The 10,049-nt window shown below is 35.2% G+C and overlaps 1 protein-coding gene across 1 annotated transcript; it reads right to left on the minus strand.

The window, feature by feature from the left end:
* LOC116123432 (putative aminoacrylate hydrolase RutD) lies at positions 1 to 6,871 on the minus strand. Its single transcript, XM_031409204.1, has 11 exons — positions 6,511 to 6,871; positions 6,219 to 6,417; positions 6,027 to 6,109; positions 5,487 to 5,587; positions 3,866 to 3,961; positions 3,412 to 3,465; positions 2,853 to 3,001; positions 2,459 to 2,576; positions 1,967 to 2,054; positions 887 to 1,106; positions 1 to 122 (listed from the first exon to the last, which is right to left on the minus strand). The coding sequence occupies exons 1-10, from the start codon at positions 6,635 to 6,637 to the stop codon at positions 919 to 921; spliced, it is 1,203 nt and encodes a 400-aa protein (XP_031265064.1). The 5' UTR covers positions 6,638 to 6,871; the 3' UTR covers positions 1 to 122; positions 887 to 918.
* Between the last annotated feature and the right edge of the window lie 3,178 nt (positions 6,872 to 10,049).

Raw genomic sequence — 10,049 nt, forward strand, 5'->3', positions numbered from 1 at the left:
TGGTAAATTCGTGTTGTATTCATCAGTAAATTTACTCAAATATCGTGTAAGAAAACTGCTTAAAATGCAGAGGGCAGAGGGCCGCCCCACTAGGGTGAGAAATCAAATGAAAGTATGAAACCCTGCATAGAGGAGAAACAGAAATGGTAAGGTTTCTTTGTCTAACTTGTTTTTTTTATAAAGAAGCATGTTGTCCGAGTCTCTTAGGGTGTGTTTGTTTTCCTATTCTAAAAATCCTATTTTATTTTATTCAATTATTTTATAACCCCCTAAGTTTGTTAATTTAACTAAACACCAAAAAAAAAAAAAAAAGTTTAGAGATTGACAAAAACACTTCCACACATCCACATTTGCCAGATTTCGACCACTACCGCAGGAAAGTGGTCGGAATTTGGCGTAATGACGTACTACTGACTGGATCTGGCTAGTAGTGCGCTGATCTAGCATTTTTCGGCTAGATTCACGAACGGCCAGATCTTTGGTCGTAGCTGGTCATCAACAGCAGTCAAGATATGGTTGTTGTTAAGCGTCAACGACGACCATATCTTTCGCTGTCATTGATGACCAAACATGGTCAGATTTAGCCTTTTCTAGTCAGATCCACAGTGGATCTGGCCAGAAAATGCCTTTATAACGACTGTCGGCCACCTTTAAGCGGTGGTGGCCGGCTGTCGACATTTAATGGGTGGCTGGGTGTGGGTGTTTTTGTTAATTTTCAATATTTTATTATAGGGGTGTTTAGCTAAATTAACTAATATAGGAGGTGTTTTTGTTAATTTTTAAATCTTACCTCATAATAACCACCCAACTCAACTTTTTCAAAAATCCTACCCAAAATAATAAAACAAACACACCCTTAGATTTGGGAAACAAGAGTCAAACTTACCTGTTAAAAGATGGGGTGTGTTGGATGTCAGCTTACGTGAGGTGAGCCCCAACCCTTGCTGGTTTTAGGTTTTGTATACCCCTTCTTGCATACTCGTAGGCTAACACAAAGAGACCAAAGAGGTAAAATAGGAAAAGATGTAGCTTCTCCAACGTGCTCAACATGCAGCTCCTATGCTCTGAATTTGTTCTGACAAATGACAGCCCGATCCCCAGAAAACCTGACAAAGAGAGAATTTGTCAGAAAATGATATCAAGTAAAGAAAATAGATGCACATGACAGAAATAGATATTGGTGATTGTCTCTCATATGGAAGGTTAGTGCATCTATTTGTTTGCAGTTACTCAGAGAGACAATATTACTACAGTAGTTCAGCAGAATATCAATCGGAAGCCAGATTAATCACCTCATATAATTTAGACTAGTAGACAATTCATTCATGAAGGAATATCCTGCACCTCAAATAGACATAATATGCAAAGCTAATACATAATACTGAGCCACTTTGGTAATGGTCACACCCCATTTTGCAGGGCAAAATGGGCTGGAGGAAACAGATTCTCTAAACAAACTTAACACAATAAGGATTGATTAAATCCTGCCCATGGCCATAATTTATGTTTCGATGATGATCTTGGTTTAGAGAGAGAAAGAGAGGTGGAAAGATAATCTAGACAACACATTTCAAGTGATTTGACTTGGAACAATATTCCTATGATTTGATCATGTGGCTGTATTCAAGCGCTGGTTCAGCTATTTCAAGTGATTTGATAGTTTGGAGATATCCTGGCAATTACTTTGTTCCTTAAGATCAGGGGTAAGAGCAATATAAGAGTGTAGAATTCATTGGAACTACAAAGGGTTCAGATATGCCGGGTAAGTGCTTTATTGGAACCCAAGCGAAACTTGCAGAGTTTATTTTCTCTCATAAAACTCCTCTTCATAGATAAAAGAAAGAATGAAAATTTATTCCCAGTATATCCCTTATGCAATCATGACTCAGTATTCTCGTTCATGCTAAAACACTTGGAACAAGAAAAAAAAAAAAAAAAATGGTTACCTTGAATTTAAAATGCTTACCAGATGTTTTATTGGGCATATTAGTCCAATCAAGGGGGCTTATCTCCCTTTCAGATGCATTTATCAACTCAAGGAGAGCTTGATTGACCTGAAATTTCAAACAAGAGTTAAATGATATTCTTTTCATTTCCACAACCAAGCATGAGTGAAAAACAAAAGAGGAACTTGAAAAATTGGAATGATAGGGGAAACATTGTGATGTTATTACTTCCTATACTGATATTTTACTTCAAGATATCATTGAGTCCCAGCTATTCGAAAGTCATGAGTTTGATTTTTTGAATGATTATTGAAGTTTATATGTAGTTTAACATGGCCCAGATTAACCTTTTTGTCTTGGTCAAGTGCAATTTAATATCTAGTTGCCAACTTCTATGATGAAACTTTGCCAGTTCATACCCAACTTTTACTATTTCCATATATGTAACTACGCCCAATACAATGGCCAACTTCATAATTCCAATGGTCCGAATCTATAAGCAAACCAAATACCTCTTCTGGTCTCTCATGACTCACAAGATGCCCTCCATGAAGATCTATCATTCTAGCAACAGGGTACAGCTTCTGGGCCAGTCTCCTTGCATAATAAATTTGAGCAATGATATCATACCTACACATTCAGAGGACCTTTTTAGTTCACCCAAATCAATTCCTTAGAACATACTTATAATATTTCATCTCAACTAATCTATATTTAAAAGTGAAACAGAATTTAGCAATAAATGATCATAGCCTTATACTATAGTTGTATGTCTTCAGGTATTTTATTCAATTAATCCTGGAAAAGCAACAAGATCTCATGAAACACATTAAGAAGGACATGAAATTTATGTACACAATTAGACAGCTATACTTGTAGTAGTTGCTTTGAAGGTTAATTATCTACCTGCCATGAATTACTGAAACAAGAAATCCAGCAGTACGGATTGCTTCAATTTCTGCTTGTGTCACTTTATGCGTCCAGCATGCATGTATTTGACCATCAAAACCAGAATTAGATTGCATTCCGCTTGCTGAGATACCTTTTACATATTCCTACAAGCAATATATATAGGGCCAGGGTGATAGACATCTTAATGTAATGTATAACTAGAACGGAGACAGAATCTCAAGCAAAACTAAATATTAAAAATGAAAGATATAATAAAAGCAAAAAAGCAAATATTGCAGATGGAAAGCCAAATTAGAACTTACAGTGGTAGGAAAAGAATCAGGGAAAAAAAAAAAAAAAAAAAAAAAAAAAGAGATGCTAGTTTCTTATGATCTTTTTTAGATAAATTAATCTGTTGTTCAAGTATGTAGCCTCTTTAGTTTATCACCATAGGTGACTACAAATTCATCTATGCTAGTAGTAGATCTAAATAGCAACATCCAACTGTAAATTCAAGGTGCAAAAATTATATTTCAGCAATATGAAAATGATGCAAGGCAGCAGGAGTTCTGACTTGATATAAGATTGATCTTCTAGTAGTTGAGCCAACATATTCCTCAAGATATTCCTGCACATCATGTAACAATAAGATGCATAAGATGTCTCACAACCATGTTTAAAATATAAGTATGTTCCACTGTCATGATAAGAGAGTGAACAAAATGAAATTCACGCTGAGATTGACTTTAACAAGGGTGAATTAAATATTCTTAGAGTAGGGAAACTTTGATCAGGTGAAGATTACTGAATCATACTGATTCTATTGTACAAGTTTTAGTCCGAAGAAAATCTAACTTCTAATATAATCATCTTAATCTTATTCCCATCCTCTTTAGAACTTAAAAAGGGATACAAATTTGGAGGGACAAAGGGTAATATTTAGAACAATCTTCCACATTCCAATAGCCAATTCGTAACACCCAACAGCTCACAATCACCAAAACACTAGGAAAATAGTTTTTGTTTACCTTTGTATAGTGGGTGTCCAAGTCCACAGCTGCCCTTTCCTCAGGAGTTTTTGCCATTAGGAAACGGATTGCAACTGATAATGTTCGACTGTCAAGCTGCACAGAAAGATGAAGCATCCAATCATCAATAACATTTCGAGGAGTTGGCCATAGACCACTGGAAAGAGTTTGTCTCATAAGTATTACTATAACCTAATGATTTTCAAAAACTGGATTGGACAGACCAAGTTTATATAAAACCTGAGGATAACCAGACAGCATTTAGAAACCAATATGAAACAAAAACCGATTGAAAGCAAGCTAACATAGCAGTTTAACTGGACACTGGTTCACTTGATATGATTTCTGCACAATCAATTGGGATTTCATGTCTTAAAGAATAAATTATAATTTCTGTGACCGAGTGCAAAATAACTGGTATTCACAAGTTCTACGATGACAACAAAATCTTCTGTTACTGAGTACAGGATAACTGGCATAAAGCGCATTAATCTTGCAAAAGCAATTGTTTAATTACAATGCATTGTACTCTAGAAAATTATTAGATTGTCTTCAAAGATCAAATAGGCCAAGCATAAAGACAAACCAAATTTCAAAACTAAGAATTGAGCAGGTTGTCCCAGCTCAACCACCTCCTGCAAAGAGCATTGAACAATTATTTTTCTCATTGAACACAAAAAAAATCACAATCAATCTTTCTTTTTTTCTTATTTTCGTCAATATTAATATTTTCAATTTGCTTGACCTATGGTAGGCCCCTTCCTACCCAACACCAAAGCATGATCATATCCCATTTATAAGAGAGCTTGAGCAAATGAAGCATGTGAATTACCGCAAACATAAAATCAGCTACATCACTATCTTTGACCAGTACCCGCCACTCCCCGGATCAATCAGTGCAACATATACAGTTTGACCATAAGGACAATGAATTCAGATCTGGTCCCTGGCAGATCTATCTTTCAAACATCGTAATTGGCTATAATTTAACCAATAATAGTAATCATTAATTATAGAAATAAATTCAATTTTTTTTAATCAGGTTCCTTATATATCAAGAAGTTCTTTAGGTTGACTCAGTCATAATTTTGGGTTGGTCAATTTTGAACATCACAAATTTGACTTGGTCACAATCAATTCCACCGGGTCTGGTCAATCACAAATTTCACATAATTGTGTATTCTTTTATATTTCACAAAGTCTGGTGGACGTCACTTTCTGTTTGCAGGAAACAACATAAATTGTAAACATTTGACACACCTAGCAAGACTAAGAAAATTTCCAATCCTGCACTCTCAATAGTATTTCATCTAAGGTGTGGTGACCAGATTTAAATTGAGTTAGCAAATCACTATTCATCAACTTATAGAAGCTTGATGTTGAATGTATTCATTCATTCTTGAATAGGAACTAAAAATCTCATGCTCAATATAAAAGAATCCAAACTCTATGCACATCACAATAATTCAAACATTTGTTTCATTAGCCCTATCATCAATCAAATTAAACAGCCATAAGATCACATGCTCATTGAACAGAAACAAAGTTTAGAAACTATACAATATGCTTGTATTGATTAAATGAATCTTAAAAAAAAATTGTTCATTTGTGTATATGATACCTTTGGGAAACATTCAAAACCTCCACCGGTTACATTTAGTAACGCCAAAGAAAGAATTCTATCAGGCACCATTGCTGCTAACTTGCAAGATATCATAGCCCCTGATTTGATCATAACAAATTTAAGAAAGCTTAAATCAGAACCAACTCAAAAATCAGTTAAGATTTTTTGCTAAAATGCTTGTATTCAGCTCACAGTAAATTTGAACATATTAACTTATTCACACATTGTAATAGCAAGCTTAAATTACAAAGACTTGATTATCAGTAAGGTTACAGGTTGGAGAAGCACTTTCAAATAGTTAAACCACAAAATTAACTGCTGTCAGATAATTGTAAAGAAGCACTGGGTAAGTTCTCTTTTGAAAAGCGCTTCTTAGATAAGAGAAGTACTTTATAAACTGTTCAAAACAGCGCTTTGCATGCACTTTTCAGAAACCATTGCTAAAATGCTTTGGAAAAAAAAAAAAAAAAAACAGCACTTTATATCGGTATTCCAAAAGCACTTCCAAACACAACTCAACCTATCATAAATACTCACCCATTGAGTGCCCAAAAACATGGACTTTCTTCCAGCCCAAATGATCCAACAAAGCAATCGCATCTTTCGCCATAATTTTCGTTCTGAACTCCACAAAATATTCATAATAAATATATACAACAAAGCCACAAAAATTACAGCTAAAAAACAAGACAAAACAAACGGAAAACGAATATTAAATCAGAAACTCACGTATATTCGGACTTTCTGACGGGGACGGAGCTCCGACCCATTCCACGATTATCAAACGCACACACCTCAATTCCTCTTCGTCCTCCATCTGAATTCCCATTCACCGTTTCTTCATCATTGCCGTCTTCGTCGTTGGGCTTAGTCGTCCCGGTCAGAGCCTTTATCTGCGGGCCCCACGAATCATGAGTCCCAGCCAATCCTGTACCGTTCATTTCATGATCACATCACCAATCCAGAAATTTCAATCACAATTCGATCAAAACAAAATAAATTCACGGTTTAAAATTCATACCGATGATGAGAAGGACTTTGGTGGGGCCATATCCGTACGTTCTGTAGAAAATCTTGATCCCATTGTTGGGTGAAGAACCGTCGGAGGTGTCACTGCTCTGCTCTTTTCGAACCTCCCAATACGGCATCGTTTTTTATGGGACTGTTAACTGTGTGATTGTAGACAGAAGAGAAGAGAAGAGAAGAGAAGATGGGAGTTGGGTTCTGGGCGCGTCTTTTATCGGGGATGTTGGAGGTTGGATGGCGACGCGTGGCGGGTGAAGAGTGGTTTTTGCCACGTAGGCATCTCAGGGTCAGGCGCTCATGCTTTAACCTCTTGGAGTTGGAGGTAAAGTGTGGTGGATACTGGATAGGTCGGCTGGCGGGTAATGATGGCTTGGTCAAAGTCAAAATCTTATCGTCGCTTCACTCTTTCTTTCACATTTGAACATGTTTTTTTAACGTGATCTTAATAATGTACTTTAATTATGTTTTTGTTTCTAAAAACAAATTATATCTTGATTTTCAGCATTTAATCATAACTCATAAGATGCCGTAAACAAGGATTAATTAAAAGATACCAACTCATGTATTATTACTAATTAATAATGATTAATGAAATATATATAACATACAATATTATTATTAATTTAATTTATTGAGTTCAGGTTGAGTAAGACTATTACATTTTTTTTTAATACAAATTATGACACAATTTAATGCAACTTAAATATAATCTCAATCGTTAAAATATATTTTTTCAATAAATAAAAAATTATGTCAAAAATTATGTAAAAGAATAGAGTTAAATATGTTGCATCTATAACAAAAAGTATTCCCTTCAATAAATTATAAAATTGGAAATATAACATAATTAATTATTTATGTTATGGTTGAAACAAAAAGTTTATGATCTGTCCACTTATAATATTGTTTGTTAATTTTATTTATGATTTTCAGTTGTTGCATCCAATTTTTATATGCAAAATGGGTCACCCTAGTACTAGTGGTGGAAAAATGACCCGTCTGGCCCGATCCGCGGCGGGTTATAGGGGCCAGAAAGGCTGGCCTAGCCCGGCCCGTCAACTCTAACCCGACGGGTTATGATGCGGGTCGGGCCTGGTTAGCCCACAATTTTTTTTTTAATTTTTTCTTTTATATAATTGTTTTTAGTTAACTTTTCAAATATCAATAAGTCAATTCAATTAAATTTTTTTTTTTTTTATTAACATTTCAAATATTAATTCAATTTTAATACAATAAAATTGTAGGGCTGCAAAAAAAAACGGAAACCGGTTAACCGGTTTCGGTTTTGATTTCAAAAAATGGCTAAACTGGTTTTCCGGTTCGGTTTACGGTTTATATTATTTTCATAACCGGTTTAATAAACCGGTTTCCCAATTAATATAATAATATTATTTTAAAAATCTCTATTATCTAAAATTCTAAATACCTAAATCTAATATTACTTTGAAAAGTTTGAATCTTGAATCCCTAAACTTCAAACTCGACAATACTCCTCTCCTCTTCTCAAACTCATCGGTCGCCACTGCCCTCTCCACTCTCCAAGACTCTAGTCGCCGCTACCCTCTCCACTTTCCTATTGATTTCGCTCCCAAGTCCTTCTTCTTCTTCTTCATTAACCGTCTCTCCTCCTCCCGTCCTCTCCTCTTAAACTCGCCGGCTGCTGCTTCCCTATTCACTCTCCAAGACTCCAGTCACCGCCGATGCCCTCTCCACTCTCTAACAACTAAAGCTTTTGGTGGTCAAGTCAGTAGGATATTAAAATGCATTTTCTGGATTTGGATTTGGTGCTCCCAAGTCCTTCTTCTTCTTCTTCATGATTTTTGTTTTTCATTTCTTCACAAAATGGTTATTCACTAGAGTATTGATGGTCTGGATTTGGAGGTCTATAAACTTGGCAATGAAATTTAAAATACAATTGGTAAGGGAATTCATATGTTTCCTGAAACATATGTAGGAATCATACAGTCACTTTTGGTCTCGTTTACACATTTCTTGCTACTTTTGATTCATTTGCACCTGCATGTTGTTGATATAGACATCTGCCGTATCTTTTTTCCCAGAGATGTTGTGCCCAATGGGACAAGAAATAAAAACTTTTTTTTTTCCCTGAAGAACAAACAGTTGCAGCTTTTTTATCTAGAAAAAGGAATAAGAATTTTAGCAGCTTTGAAAATTAAAATTAACTGAAGCATTGTTTTGTAATTGGTAGTCTGGTCTGCCAGCATTACAAGTTTATCATCTGTAATTACCCAAAAACTAAATTTACTTTTTGTTAAGCACTTGAGTAGTCCGAAGTTTTCAAGTGTTTTTATGCCACATTTAATCTTTAATATGTAGATTGAAGCTGAAGATAATGCCAAAAATGAAGATTTGGGATTTGAAATACATAGTCAAGTCAAACAAAACCAAAATTCTTCTTCATTCTTCATTGTCTTCATTGTTTTTCCTCTACTTTTTTGTTCTTCATCGTCTTTTTTCTGTTAAGTTTTTCTACTTTTCTCTGTAATGGAAATGGCGTCTGTTTGGGTGTTAGTGCTTGTGTCGTGTGCTGCAACCTGTAATGTTTTTGCAGAGGGAAACCCAGAACGAGAAAGTCTTATTTCTTTAAAAAATTCTCTTGAAAATCCACGAGTTCTATTCTCATGGAATGGGACGACCCCGCATTGTAACTGGGTTGGTGTGACTTGCGAACTTGATCGAGTCGTCTCACTCTCTCTTCCAGCTCTTTTCCTTAAGGGTCCTCTTTCACCTTCTCTCTTCACTATACCCAGTCTCATAGTTCTTGACCTCTCTTCAAACCGTTTCTATGACCAAATACCTCCTCAGATATCGACAGTTGTTCACCATTACTATCACTATGTTGCATGGGGACATTAACTCTCCAATTTATCAAAAATGTTAGTCGAGGCAGAATCAATCTTATTCTGTTTCCTTTTCTTAGCTCTTGGTTTTCTTTTACTGGACCCATAAACCCATTTGCATTCCCTTCAGTTATTGCTTCTGTTTCCTTTTTCTAGATATTACTTCAGTTTTACATCCTGCACTAGGAACAGGATGCTGTTTCTGATTTTTAAAAAGTCAAGTAAGAGATAGTGGTGGGGGGTGAGTGGTGAGGCTACGACAACGATAGTGGAATTGGGTGGTAGTGGTTCAATATATATGAATGTTATTCTATTCTTTTCAGTTGCCGAGAATTCCAGTGTCCTAGGGGTAGGGGATTAGTTGAGAAATTAGGCTTTTTATTAATATTTATGATCTTGGATATTGAGTGGTGAGGTTTATTAGTATGCATGTTAAAATTGAATGGATGTGCATGTGTTGTTGGTGATAAAAGGAACTTATTATTGTTAATTTATTACGTGCTTGTTTTGTTGCCTTGTTGGTTAACTAATGTTAATTACTAGTTTTGTCTTGATGTTTAATTGGAATCCACATTCTTTTACTTGAATTTAAGTTGTGTTAGTTTGATAAAGAAAGAAAATGATTGTAATGATTGGATAATAATGATTGTAACATAGGTGATGCCCATGTTAT

Source organism: Pistacia vera, unplaced genomic scaffold (genome assembly GCF_008641045.1).
Source record: "Pistacia vera cultivar Batoury unplaced genomic scaffold, PisVer_v2 Contig142, whole genome shotgun sequence".
Lineage (NCBI taxonomy): Eukaryota > Viridiplantae > Streptophyta > Magnoliopsida > Sapindales > Anacardiaceae > Pistacia > Pistacia vera.